General features: G+C 37.6%; 1 protein-coding gene across 1 annotated transcript in view; it reads right to left on the reverse strand.

The window, feature by feature from the left end:
* Nucleotides 1-1,420: 1,420 nt before the first annotated feature.
* The window catches only part of LOC101739133 (forkhead box protein N3), a 30,351-nt gene continuing 16,252 nt past the window's right edge, over nucleotides 1,421-15,519 (reverse strand). Inside the window, exons 5-8 of the mRNA XM_004928387.5 lie at nucleotides 12,557-12,835; nucleotides 9,630-9,704; nucleotides 8,959-9,144; nucleotides 1,421-7,133 (exon numbers count right to left, since the gene is read on the reverse strand). Of these exons, the coding sequence (XP_004928444.1) occupies nucleotides 6,987-7,133; nucleotides 8,959-9,144; nucleotides 9,630-9,704; nucleotides 12,557-12,835 (687 nt within the window). The 3' untranslated portion in view covers nucleotides 1,421-6,986. The remainder of the gene's footprint in view (nucleotides 7,134-8,958; nucleotides 9,145-9,629; nucleotides 9,705-12,556; nucleotides 12,836-15,519) is intronic.

Here is a 15,519-nt window from a genome sequence, read left to right on the forward strand (position 1 = left end):
AAGATCCGGCGAGAAACTCAGCGAGCTGATGCATGGGTTAGGTTGCACGTCGGCCTCTTTGTCGAGTTTGACGAGTACAGTTACCGGGGTTCCTAAGCCTGCTCCTAGTATTAGAGCTGAAGGCGTCTAATGCAAAGGTTATTGGATCTGATGGATCCGTAAGGACGTGTCTAGGGCGTCGACGGTGACTGGCTCCTGCATGATCAGGATTCGGGGAGTAGTCAGCGGCGGCAACGATAAGGTGATTATCATGACGCAAAGCCTTATCTAAGTACCGTTCCGACGCTGACTTCATGTATTTCCGAATTGATTCGAGGCCTAGGTCGTCGTGTAGGTCAACGTTGCTCACGAACCACGGAGCTCCGACGGCTAACCTGCAAAAGCGGGATTGTAGGGATTGGAGAGTGTCTATATGTGTGCGGGCCGCGTGAGCGAACACCACACTCGCGTAAGTCATGACGGGTGGCGTTAGGTTACGGACTGTCTGTTTAGTTATTCTTTATATACTAAATACACGAATACTAGTGAACCGTGAAGTTATCCCGATAATTTTTTTTTCTTATATTATTATTATTATTAATACTTTATTTGTTTTTTTTTTAAACCATAACATTTGGTAGTAGTAATTACTTATAATCTATGTTAGTAACTTAAAAAATCTAACATATAACTATCATTATATACATTTTATGCCATTACATTTTTTTTTATTATATTTTTTTTATATAATATATTTTTTATTATACGCTGGTAACCTCGAAGGGTTATGCCAGTTCAACCGAGCAAGTGATCTCACGGGACTCTCGACGTTGCTAACACTAACCCTATCAAAAGCAGTGCTTTGCAGGATCTACCGCGGGAACGGAAACGCGACACACTGAAAACATTCAGCGAGACAATCAGTGGGCTATGTCTGACGGTTAATTTTCGGGTTCGACGAGAATGGTGACCGGTGCTTGAGGTAGGTACCTAAAAGCACCGATAGTGGGTCGGGAGGATCCGAAATGACGAGTTTAGGGCAACGGCGACTATTTATAGTTCAGTCCGCAGGATCGAGTATGTAGTTGCCGTCGGCCACGATAATTAGGCTATTGTGTAATTTAAGCCGCACTCACTAAGCAAAAAGTCGCTATTTGGGATCATTGCCGCTGTAGACAGACGAACACAGGTACTGTCTCCAGTCGACCATAAACTATACAATAAAGGGCACAGTCAATCCATGCGTAAAAAGTTTACGTCATCTCTGTCAAGTCTGAAAGAACATAAGTCTAGCGAATGCGCCTACTTCAGGCTATTAACAAGTACCCCCTTTAACCCCTGTTGTCTCAACGTGATACTGAATTACTTATGCTTGGACGTTCCTTGCTACATGTTAACTCATAGATACTTCTCCGCAAGGAGTGTGGAATAAAACAACTGATTACTCTCGGTACATAATTTATTAATGGATATGTACAAAGACAAAAGATTTTTAGGACAAATAAAATTTTGGCAATAACTCTCAACAATAGCAATAATATTAATTAATAATAAAGTAGGGTGTCGTTCAAAAGCATGCAAAATATCAACAACAACAATATGATCACTTAAAATACTTAAATTTATGAGTCAGACTAATGTACTTCTAAAATACCACGTAATGCGACGTCACCAATACACTAAGTTTCATTTCAATATCCACACTATCTCGAAGAAAAAAAAACTTGGTTCGCTATAATTATTTTCTCCTCTAATATTTGATGAGTAGTAAAATCGAACGTCGGAGAAATCTTTACTTTTTAATTCAATTATGGCAATAGACTTTATCCACCAAAACTTAAACATCAATGTATTTATTGTATCCAATCGAGTGGCGTCAGGATAAAAATCGATAATTCACGTTTTGACTTCTTTTAATGGTAATCGGTAGTTTTCATACACATCTATAGCCAATTATGATTATTTTAAAAACAAAAACCTTTAAGGCTGCTTTAATAATCTTTTCAACAAACTGATCCGAAAATAAATCGATAAGATAGTGTACCAAAATCAGGCAAATATGGAAGCGATTTTAGATATTGCATTTATAATTATTTTTTTGTTTAGAATCATTTATTTTAACTGTGTTAAATTGTGTTTGCTTTATCACAGTTGCAATATTTCAAAATTAAAGAACTGAACTGAAGGTAGTCGTATCAGCATCTTCCTTTTAAAATTTAGGTATCGTTGTCTTGAATGTTAATAGTAATTATTAAATGTTTCATTCGTAATAATTGACTTTTATTTTTCATATAAACCCAATTCGATAATGTGTTGTCGGATGACATAAAACGCCAACTGTGGATATTATTAGTCTGTGCAGTGGTGACGTCATAATACAGGAGCTCGTAAAAGATAAATCCATAAATACAAAACAAAATTGGCGAAGACATTTAATCCGAATCCCGTTTCACAAACGAATCTAAAAAATAATATTAACAAAATTACCTAAATAAATTAGTTTTATTTTATTTTAAATATTACTTCATTACCGACGTTACAACCAAGTACCGTAACAATTTTAATATCATATCGATATAACTTTTAAGAAGGCATCTCATACACGTAAAACAAATAAAATCAATAAATAAAGCGGTCGTTGAACCGCTTACCCTCAATCGTTTTTGAAAAGTTACTTCTTTTAATATGAGAATAAAATTTGATTTAAACACATACAGCACTTATAAAATAAATCGCAATTTATCACACATTTACAACGTATCCAATATCCGTAGCATCTACCAGCGAAAAACTACTAAGGTACTAATTATTGCTGTAAAATTTTCATCTACATTTAATATTATTTATAAATAACCCCGAAAGAAAGGCTAGTGCTCTCGAACGAAGATAAAAGTCCATACGATACGATATATACACGCTGGTGCAACAAGGTTTTTTTTTAAACAATTTATCTCAATTCAAACAATTTACTTGATCTTTCCACGAACGATACTTTAAATTCTTAAATATTTTTTATTCTGTCTCTGTTTTGGTATTAAGAGCAGATGTTAACTCGAAACTATGTGCCAACTAAGAATTAAAAAATTACACATTTTTCAGCCTAAATTTGGCAACACTGAAACATCACCAACAATGTTGCCAACTTTAAACATTTACTAAAGTGTATTTTTCCGCTTCTCATAAACACATTGGTGCCACCCTGAACCAGTTTTATATCATCAGCGTTTTAGAATACAATATACCATTAATAATTGAAAGTTAATTATGTTACGTAACGTAAGCCCGTCCAGCGTTAAACACTTCTGTAGCTAATGTTACATTGATGGACTTTCCTCCTCGCTACTGTTTACCTAATAGAAACTATTACGAGTAAGATGGAAGACGCTCCTAAATACAGCAAAAACTTTAATTAGCAATCAAATTATTTTTAACATCACTTATAATCTAATTATCTATGCTTCAATTATAGCATTCGATTGAAATATATGTAAAACAAATTTATTTATGTTATTCGCTTTTATAATATTATAAATATCTTTTTTTTTTTTTGGCACTCAATATTAACTGTCTAGACTATAACAGCTAAAATTAATTAGAAACGTGGCTGTTCGTAAATAACTAACGTTAGGCAACGTTGTACATTTTCATTGCGAAGCTTTTTAATATATTATTTTATATTTCCATGAGAACATTATATTAAATTTTTTTTTATAAACGTGCTCGCTAAAGGAATTTCATTTCCACTAATAAATAATATTGCTCAGAAATCAGTCATTATACTTCAGTCTAGTTAAAACCTACGGCGTAAATTTAAATATTCTCACGACCAAACATTAAATTGTTCTAAAGAAAGCCGTATTTTAATATTATTATACTAGTATATTATTACGGCAACGCACGCGCCATTAAACCCACGGTATCACGGGTCTATTTTGTTTTCGTACAATACCTATATTTTTTTTCCATCGATATTGCAAATACATTCAATCAATTGTGTTCTTTTCGAGTACTGAAATGAAGGTAACAGAAACGTAATTAATGTTATGTACTTTATTCTACTTGGTGTAATTTTTTTTCAAGGCTTTTTTTAAATTGAACATCGAATTAACTGTAAATAGATTGCTTGAAATGTACTTTATCGAAAGCTATAAGTAGGCACTTGAGAGAACATTTGAATATTTTTTTACTAGAATTTGTACAAGTACTTTCTTAGAAATGGAAGGCTGCTAAATTTCTGAAGCATTTGTTATTTCACTAAAACGAACCACGAGTGAGAAGAGATATTTTACTATTAATTTATCGTCGCTAAGCACCCGAACCTAGTGATGTGCTGATTAATATAACAGAAGCCGTGTCAGCTCCGCTGTATATTATTACCATTATTATGTTTGTTGATTCTTAGAAGATCACAAATTCATGAACACAAAACATTTACTTGCTTATGGCTAAATTTATTTACTCGCTAATAAAATACGTCATATCACCTCGAAATAAAAGTAAATACGTAGAATACAATATGTTAAACGCTTGAATCGCCCCTGTATAAGGTTTTTTTTTTGTATATTGTGTAAATATTTTTTTGCGTGCAGATCACATTTATTTTTAAGCTATACGTTACGTTATTGCTTATATGCTTAGTTTAGAATAATTTAATAAATTATCGTTGAAATCAATTCTTATAAACAATAATGCTTAAAATGTATCCGAAACCGAGGATTGAATAAATAAATAAAATTTATATTATTGAACTTAAAACGCTAAATACCACGTTTTAGGGTTAGTCAATTTGCACAGCAGTAAACGTTTAACTGGCAACAAACCGCAAAGAACGCACCAAAACGTGGCAACACTTTTTTTAAATACTTAAAATCGTAAATATTATTTTATCTGTATTATTATGATTGATTTGACTATTCGTAAACGGTAAGAACCTAAATGCGCGTGAAAAGAGAACTAATTAACTATTTTCATTTAGATTTATTTTTTAATAGATATATTTCATATTAAGTAGTATCACATCTATCACTAGTAGTCACTACTATCTCGTAAAAGTGTAATTATTCTAGACATCCGTATTCTGTTCGAAATCGCCGAATAAGTACGGAAGGATTTCGATTCTTCCCCGACATTCAGCGACTGTTTTTAGTAACGACACACAATGTCGAAACAACAAAAATAATAATGATTACACCATCAAATGTGATGTTTTACTCAGTTGGAAATCACATTTCGAACATAAAGATATATACAGCGTGTTACAAAATAACTCGTAAAAATTTTAATTTTTTTGTCAACCCTAGTAAGCTGTCATGTCAGGGAACCAGATTATTTAACAGAAAGGCCTACGTGTGTACCTATTTTACCTAATAATTGTGTAACTACTTTCAATAGTTTTTCTATTTTTCATTCGTAAATGCTTGATACCTCAATACAAGGATGTCATTATACTCAAGTACTGGCTTCAAAAAAGGTCAAGTTCGAAAAAAAAAAGTCCATTTCAAATCTTCTAGTCGATATCCTACAACTGTTTCAAGTAGAAATGTAGGTACATTCTGCGTAGTTTACTATTTAATTTTACTGAAATAGGATTTGCACATCAGTGAAAATAATATTATTTTTTTATTTTTTTGGGCTATGTTATTACGGTTATAGCGTTACTACGGTTTTTAAATATTATGAATAGACTCGATAAAAGGCCCCATTTAACCTCCTTACGGCTTTACGGGTAGTTTTGTAACACCCTGTATATAATGAAACATCATTTAGCACAACTGTCCGAAATACATATATATTGATTATAATATGTAATATATTGATTATAATACCAGTTGCGTGCGTGCAATCGAAACAAATAAAAACAGATTGTCTTTATTGGACTAGATAATGGTAATCATATATTCCGTTGCGACAACAGACGCCGAGTTCAGATATTATTTTTCGACTAACGTTCTAAGAACTAACGCGCTAACAGTGAACCACCTCAGCGAGAGCTTTGCTCCGTTTCGAGAAAATTCTAAAAGACGAAGATAAAATATAATATATATTATTATTATAGTATTTTTCACTTACAAAATAAACCGATCGCGTACGTAGCTTACATCGGCCCGAACACGCACGAGCCAATATTTAATAATTTGTTTAAAAAATAGATGAAACACAAGAATAGTCTTTGTCGCAAAACAAATTGATATAACACGTAGACTATAGGACGTCGTCGCCCGCGGGCAACACCAACGGCGTCGTCCAACAGAACCTCGCACGCTAAACGTGGTGGGTGTCATTGCATCACTACGCAACTCGCGTCTACGGCAATAAACTATAAAACCATCCCGAAGCAACCGTAGACGCGTGCTGTGTGTGGGCGATGCACTGAGAAACAGGACATTGACAAACTTACTACATTAAAGGAACTGTCATTAGTTTAAAGACAAAACGATTTTAAATGAAAAAATTTTTTTTATACCGAACATGATTCCAAAATGGCTCCAAATACAATCATTAGATGCTGCTCTTGCTAGGGCCAGTGTTAGCAACACCTCCGGTTTGAACCCCGAGAGCTCACCCACACACTAGGGTAACGCTGGCCGTCAGCGCAAAAGTGGCCTAAGCTTATCATATGTATGGAGATAACTAGATTTGAATTTACTTTTACACATGTTTACAAAGCCATTTGTTATCTATGGCTGAAACTATGGATAGGGCAGTTTTGCATAAAAAAATATTATGTTTTAAATATATTACAATTTAAATAAGCACGAATGTGAAAAACTGTGGGTTAAGCCACTTTTGCGCTGACGGCCTCAATTATATCAAGGCTATCAGCATTGGAAGCAAAAAAAATTTGTAGATTTTAAACAATGTATGTTCATCTGTAAATTAAGGACAGTTCCAACTTGTCAAGAACCCCAGTTTCTAATAAGAACAAGGGTGGAGGATGATCGAGAGTGGTTGGCGACGCGGGCGCAGACAGTCGGAGGTAGGCTGCACTAGCGCGGGGGCGGGGGGCGCTAGCTGGGCGCGAGGGCCGGGGAGGGGGGCAGGCCGGCGAGGTGCAGCAGCGCCTCCGCCGTGCGCCGCTCCTCGCCCCCCCCGCCGCTGTACGAGTGCTCGTCGCGCGTGCACCGCGAGATCACCAGCGACGCGGCCGGCGGCAACTGCCGTCGGAACAAATACGGAGCTGAGTACACAGCGGGCTCTGAACGTGACACTTCCAATTGTAAGCTCGCGAGATAGAAAACAGAACGTTTAGAGTGAAAGGGACGAATGTATGTGTAAGAAAGGGACGGAAGAGAGAGAGATGGTAAAGATGGCGATCGGGAATTAAAGGATGATCTTTTTTTTTTTCCTACCTAAGCTGATAGCCTTGAGAGGCTATTTCAGCGTAACCTTAACTAGTAGGTGAGCTCACGGAGCTCAAATCTGACGACGTTGCTAACACGAACCCTAGCAAGAGCCACCGGATCGGAAACGCGACCCACTGAGAAGATCCGGCGAGAAACTCAGCGGGCTGTGTCTGTAGGTTAATGTTCTCGTCGAGCCCTTCGTCGCAAGCGACGGATTCTACGAGAACGATGACCGGTGCTTGAGTTTCCTAAAAGCACCGTTAGTGGATCAGGAGGATCCGAAATGACGTGTTTTGGGCGACGTCGACTGCTTTCCATTCTGTCCACAGGATCGGGAATGCGAATTGTTAAAGTGAAAGCTCGTGAGATATAAAACAGAACGTTTAGAATGAAAGGGACGAATGTATGGGTGAGAAAGGGACAGAAGAGAGAGATGGTAAATATGGCGATCGAGCATTATATGGTGAAGAACTACGGCGTGAGCTAATAATGTAAGTTACTTTTCCAAAAAGCCGTGTTATTTTACTTTGAGCTACTCCCATATAATATATTCTCCACAATTTAGCTCTTTTTATTGGTACTAAAATTTGATTTTAATTGGAGCCCTTAAATTACTTAGATAAGTGAATGATCTCACGGGCGTATTGTGTGTCCGCAATGGAGGTGTCACGATCCTGCCCATTTTTACCGTTAAGCAATTATGGTTACCATTTTGAAAGACGTTACAGCCGTCGTACTATACAATACATAGGTAGGTGCCACCACTCTGGCTATTTCCGTCGTGAAGCAGTAATGCGGTTAATATTGGGACCTTAGAACTTATATCTCAAGGTGGGTGGCGCATTTACGTTGTAGACGTCCATGGACTCTAGTAACCACTCAACACCATGTGGGCTGTGAGCTGGTCCGCCCATCTAAGCAATAAAAAAAATGGAGACTTCGTTCTCGCGTCCGCTAATCTGAACATTAATAAATAATAGTTTAAAAAAACTAAAAAAACACGTTTTTATAGAAAATCCAACTAAAAATAGAAAATAAATTTTAACATTTTTTATTATTACATTTAAATTACATTACATTTAAATTTTTACAATAAAATCATTTTTTTTAGACTATTTTTAATTCAAATTTATTTTCTATTTTTTAGGTGGATTTTTTATAAAAGCGTATTTTGTTAGTTTTTTTTTAAACTATAATTTATTTTTCATTTTTTAGTTGAATTTAAATTTTTTCAATTTTTTTTTTAATACTGCATTGTCATCGGTCCTTAATAAGTATGTCTAATTTCGAGTTAATCCGACGTTTTTAAGGGGGTCAAAATCAGGTTTTTTTTATTGCTTATATCGGTGTACGAGCTCACTGCCCACCTGGTGTTAAGTGGTTACTGGAGCCCATAGACATCTACCACGTAAATGCACCACCTACCTTGATATATAAGTTCTAAGGTCTCAGTAATTAAAACGCATTAATGCTTCACGGCAGAAATAGGCAGGTCAGTGGTACCTACCCGCGCGGACTCACAAGAGGTCCTACCACCAGTAAAAATTTTCAAAGATTCCGTTACATACACACATACATAGATACGTCTGAATCTAATAAGAGCGTATTAAAAATACAAAGGCGCGTTTAGAGTTACCTGTTCGAGTACCGAGGGTCCGTACTTCATGGCGAGCACGGTGGCGGCGGCCAGGTACTCGTCGGCCCCGGGCTCCGCCGCCAGCCGCCGCGCCAGGTACGGGAACAGCGTCGGGTCCGGCGAGTTCTTGCCGCCGCTCGGCTCGGCCGCGCCCGCCGGGGTCGGAGCCGGCTGACGACCGAACGCCTGTCGGGGGGAAACCAGAGACATACAAAAATCAATCCACATGCTTTTGTGTTAAAGCTTAAATTAATCTAACAATAGATGGCGTTATAAAAATAAAAAAAAATGTTTTTTTTTGACTGGTGTTTAGGATCTCTTGTGAGTCCGCACGGGTACGTACCATCTGGTGTTAATCGGTTACTGGAGCCCATAGACATCTACAACGCAAGTGCCGCCACCCACCCATGAGTTCTAAGGTCTTGGTATAGTTGCAACAGCTGCCCTACCCTTCAAACCGAAACGCATTACTGCTTCACGGCAGAAATAGGCGGAGTGGTGGTACCTACCCGCGCGGACTCACAAGAGCTCTTACCACCAGTAATTACACACATTATAATTTTGCGGAAAACGAACCGCGTGTCAGTACCAACCGATGAAGTTAATCTTCATAATTTGTTTGAGGTATCCATACTTAATATGTAGGAAATAGAGATATATTATCGACAGACCTGTATTAAAGAAGCGCGGTGCTGGGGGTCGACCGTCCACAACGATCCTTTCCCGAGACCCGGCGCTGCTGCCACCTGAATAATATTTTATTTAATACTTAGTTAAAACATTAAGACGGAGTATTTGCATTGGGATTTTGCAGAAATTATCATGTAATTATACCTACTATTTACATTTCTTTATTTTCTCGATGAGTTTTAATTCGATAGTTGTAGTGTTGTGACCAAATAAGTAATGATATCGATCGCATATATTTATTACAAAATATAATTTGACATAAAGGCAAAAAAATTTCAATCAATGCGAGTCTTAATCTTAAGTCTTACGGTACGACGCGCTGTTGACTGATAATCGAAGAGTTTGCATATAAAAATTCATTCAAAAAAGTTGTATATTTAATTTCCAATTAATGATAGACTTTGACGATCACTGGACTTTAAACTAGCAAATAGAATATCGACATAATGTTAAAATTTATAGCAGCATTTTTAATATACAAAAAAAATAAAAGAAAAAAATGCGTAATGCAATTTATGAACGACTCATTAACGGAGTGGTAGCGTTCAATGCAATTATTTACTAATCCGTAACAATATAAAAAAAACATTTCTTTTATGTATACAAAAAAATACTTCATGGCGTATCTTCGAGAAAACCATTAGTCGATGGAATGTATTTCTGAAAGGAAAAGTATCCAATATCAAAAATATATCGTGGGTGAAAGGCTATTTATTACATTTAAGCGACGTTTATCTTCGTAATTAAAGGCGCGTTTTAATTGGTATTAGCATCAACATTTCGATGTTTTTAGTTGAACTCCAATTAAGTTTACTCCATTGAAACAGGTATAGTAATCGGCAAACTTCTTGAGCAAATGACCTTGACTGCGCAGAACCGAATTTTAGATCACTTTGGTGGTGAGGGTGAGGCGCGACGGCAGGGGAAATCGTATCGAGCGCGTTATTGGTAGATCAGTCGAACCTTGCGTCCCGCACCGCGCCCTCATTCCGCTTGCTCCCAAAAGTACGCTTGCGTACAGTGGAAAGTCTATCGTTATTAATCGTTAAGTTATTTGTTATAACTGCTTGTGGACTTTGTTGCCATTGCTATTTGTTGAGTGTTTGTTGACTTTTTATAAAACATACAATATGCCGTGACAAACTGGTGTAGTACTTAAAAGAAAGGGTAGAAAATTTGTGTACGACGTATATTGCTTCATTATAAAACAGGGGAAGAATGATATGGAAAAATTAAAACAGACTTCGGAAGCAACAAAAACATCAGTGAGTACTGTTAGGTGCATTATTAACGAAGCTAAAGGCTCTGGCTTGCTCGCCGTGTTTTGGACTCCGGGTAAGAAAAGATCAGGGAAGAAGAAAGTTACCGGAATGGATAGTTTCGTTCAATCTGTAATAAAAAGATGTAATCATAATAACTACATAACAAGCAGCGAAACTCCGTACCGTAGAAAGGCTTCGAAAAATTTAAAGAAGATATAAATCTTAATGGCTCGGAATGAAGCTTACGACGAATTATGAAAGAGCTAGGCTTCAGATGGAAAAAAAGAACAGAAAATAATCGGAAGCTGGTAAATGAAAAAAGTAACATTCGATTACTACGAATCGAATATCTTCAAAAAATAATTAATTATAGACAAAAAAGAAGACCGAATCGACCGAGTTGTAATCTACGCCGATGAGCCCTATGTCGACTCATCACGATGATAGCGACTCGGGTGATGAAAACAGTGATGATGATGATGGTCGAGATTATGATAACGAAAAAAAAATTACAAATACCAGCTTCGCTTCAACTGAACCAAGACCTGGCAACAGCTCTAGTTTTGACTTAATAGAAGGAATATCTATTTTACCCCAAGATTAAATTATTACAATTATTAACCTATATGTTTTGTGGATGTTCTAATAAATATATAAATAAATACATATGTTGATTTTAATAATTTAATAGCATTATGACGCAGAGTAAGTAATGTTTTTGCACGTGAGTGTACCATGCGCAAACTTACCCCCACTACGTCAACAAATGCTCAAGAAGTTTGCCGGTTATTATAGCTGAAGATGTTTTTTGTTAAGATATCTTTTTCAAATTTTAAGTTTTAAATGGTTCGCTTAACACGTTGACTGCCACGAAAGTCACCGGGGCCCTACGCGGCGCACTGAAGTAATCATTACAATTTCTGTTACCAAGGATTGCCTAACTTTGCCTTGTTTTGTATGTTAATGTATGTTTTAGTCTTTTAGGTCTCTTAGAAATAGATTTATTCTCATTATCTCCTGATTCGACTTTCCCAGGGCCCACTATATATTTCGGCGCCTTAGTAAGAAAATCGAAGAGAGAAATCAAAATAATTACTTTTTCTTCTTTTTTCTACCGATGCTGATAGCCTTGAGAGATCATTTTATAGACTATTTATATAGCCCTAACATGTAGGTGAGCGCATGGGGCTCAAACCGGAGTGTTGCTAACATTGGCCCTAGCAAGAGCAGTGCTTCGCAGAATCTACCACCGGATCGGAAACGCGACCCACTAAGAAGATCCGACGAGAAACTCAGTGTGCTGTGTCTATGTGTTAATTCGCTCGTCGAGCCCTTCGTCGCAAGCGACGGGTTCGACGAGTACGGTGATCGGTGCTTGTGGTGCCTGAAAGCACCGTTAATGGATCGGGAGGATCCGTAATGACGTGCTTTGGACGACGTCGACTGTTTACCATTCGGTCTACAGGATCGGGTATGTAATTTCCAGCGGCCACGACAAGAGGGTTCTCATGTCGTGCCGACTTCTCAAAGTGAAATTACTTCAGTGCGCCGCGTAGGACACTAGCGATCTACATGGCAGTCAACGTGTTAAAACAAATAGGCTTTCAATCCTCGATTACAATGTTAACCTTGCTACTACTACTGACCTTGTGGAAACATTTATTCAGCGACAAATTGTGTCGCACGCTGTTCTTCCAACCCTGAGGAGCGTGCTTGAAGTACGGGAAGTGCTTGATGATCCACGCGTAGATCTCCTTGACGGGCAGGGCCCGCGCGGGCGCCGCCTCGATCGCCATGAATATGAGGCACGAGAACGAATACGGGGGCTTCGTGTGCGTGACCGCCGGGGGCGAGGGGGGAGCCTTTACCGGAGTACGCGGGGGCGAGGGGGGCCGAACTACGGGCGGCGGAGTTTTCGATTCTGTCTGTCGAGGAAATAAAGCTTATTAAAAAAAGAAAACTGGAAAACAAACAAAAACGTTATCTTTTCAAAAATCATGAGAAATTGCGTTCGTGAGTTAATAAATTAGTTTCTTCTACCTATTATATTAGCCTCTAGGGGTCATACTAGATTCGCAGGATTAGTAGATGAGCTCACGGGGCTCTAACCTGACGACGTTGCTTACACTAACCCTAGCAAGGGCACTATCATAATCTATCACCGGATCGGAACGCGACCCACTCAAAAGATCCGGCGAGAATCTCAGTGGGTTGTGCCTGTGGGTTAATTTACTTGCCGAGCCCTTCGTCACAAGCGACGAGTTCAAAGAGAGAATACAGTAGTGCAATGTGTCCTTCCGACGTAAGGTACAAGTTTTCTTTTCCTATCTATTCTACTCACCTCGAGGGGGCATGCTAGATTCACCGAACGAGTAAGTGAGCTCACAGGGCTCTAACCTAACGACGATGCTAACACTAGCCCTAGCAAGAGCAGTGCTTCGCAGAATCTACCACCGGATCGGAACTGCGACCCACTGAGAAGATCCAACGAGTGGGCTGTGTCTGTGGGTGTACAAGTCAAATGACTTTAATTGGTCGAAGCCACTACACAGCTGTGTAAATATACATTAAAACTTACACTATTATAAAATGTATCCGTGCATCGTAAAAGTACCCGGATAGATTATGGTGTGCTACACGTAAAATGTGGTTCAATATTATTACAATATCCATTAAGTCACGTTGAATAAGGTCGATTCGGGTCATAGGTCAAAGATGAGTAGGCAAAGGGCTTAAATGTATAAAATACCATAGACGAGTTTTTTTTTTCTAAAAAAATTTAGGATTTCAATTCTGGATATTCATTATTGCCTAGTATGCGCTTCCGTTGCTCACGACACGGTAGTTTATCTTAGCTAGAGAACGAAATGAAGTGAATGAATATTTGTATTTTTTTTTGTTTATCTATTGCTAGTACTCTCGAAAGGTTATGCTAGCTTCACCGAACGTATATTAACTATGAATTAGTACTTTTGTAAGTGTTAAAGATAGGCGAAGACCGTGAGCTGTGCTTGCATAATTTGTTTAGTTAAAATTGTTACTAGGTGCATATTTTAGTCGCACGCCATCATTGGTTCGCATCACACCTGTGCTATATAGAAATCTGTTTGTTAATTATACCTTATTAAACCTAATAAAAATCTTGAATAAACTTTCGTCTGTGTTTTGATTCATGTCACAATAGTTAGCGAATCTATTCAACAAATATATATATATATATATATAAATGAATTGCTGTTCGTTAGTCTCGCTAAAACTCGAGAACGGCCGGACCGATTTGGCTAATTTTGGTCTTGAATTATTTGTGGAAGTCCAGAGAAGGTTTAAAAGGTAGATAAATATGAAAATTCTCGGAATTAAATAAAAATAACAAAATCAAAATTGATGTGTCCCCCGTCGGACGGATTTCTTTTGTTTCTTTTAAATTTATTTTATACAAAAGTTTAGGTTTTTTATTTATCGATTGAGGCACTACGAAGTCTGCCGGGTCAGCTAGTATCTTATATCTATTTGACAAAACAAATTTAGAGGGCTCTTTGTTAAATTATAAAACAAATATAACGACTGAAGTAAATACTAACAAAAAAAAAAACGCATGTCCGCCAACCATGTCTCAACGCCTGAGGTAAATTTCACGTTAAAGTTTTTTTTTGGCTAACACTTTTTGTCATGCCCAATTGCCCAATTGCTAAGCGAAAGCAATCTCTGTATTTATACGCATAGAGTTCCGTATATTAAAGACTAGAACCGTCTCGCGTAGCTTTTCGGCGTGAACGTCGTCAATTGAACACCATGGCCCCTGACACGATTACAAAACTCGAGTCGAGCCACTAATTTCACTACACTGATTCCTCAATTTATTTGAATTTATTTTGCGTCGAGACTTTTTTTTACTTCTTGAATTATCTCAATTCTCTTGCGGTATTTCGGTAGTTCGCGGCAGAAATGAGAAATGAGCTCTTTTTTTCCCCTACCTATGCTGATAGCCTTGAGAGCTCACGGGGCTCAAACCGGGAGTGTTGCTAACACTGGCCCTAGCAAGAGCAGTGCTTCGCAGAATCTATCACCGGCTCGGAACGCGACCCACAGAGAAGATCCGGCGAGAAACTCAGTGGGCTACGACGGCTCTGTTTACCAACATTAGCATCATAGCAGGATTTTTTCAGAGAATAAGGTATTTAAAAGGAATGTTTAACGACATATGGACGTGCGGTCTATATAGGTACGATCGAATAATTGACTTACTAATTTTATACAACTATATACATATTTATTGTATTCTCTTCGATTTTCGCGAGTCGTATGTACAATTCAAACTACTTTTTACGGTTTAATGTTTAATGCCTTTTATATTATTATTGTCCTTCAATTATTTTCAACGTTTCGAATAATTTACAGTTTTCGTGGTCACGGAGGACTCTTTGTATTTTTTTTTTTTTTTTGCTTAGATGTGTGGACGAGCTCACAACCCACCTGGTGTTAAGTGGTTACTGGAGCCCATAGACATCTACATCGTAAATGCGCCACACACCTTGAAATATTTATTGTCTATGATATCTTGTGAGTCTGCCTATCAGTGTATTCACGAATTGACGTCATATGGCATGAT

Source organism: Bombyx mori, chromosome 18 (assembly GCF_030269925.1).
Source record: "Bombyx mori chromosome 18, ASM3026992v2".
In the NCBI taxonomy this organism is placed as follows: domain Eukaryota; kingdom Metazoa; phylum Arthropoda; class Insecta; order Lepidoptera; family Bombycidae; genus Bombyx; species Bombyx mori.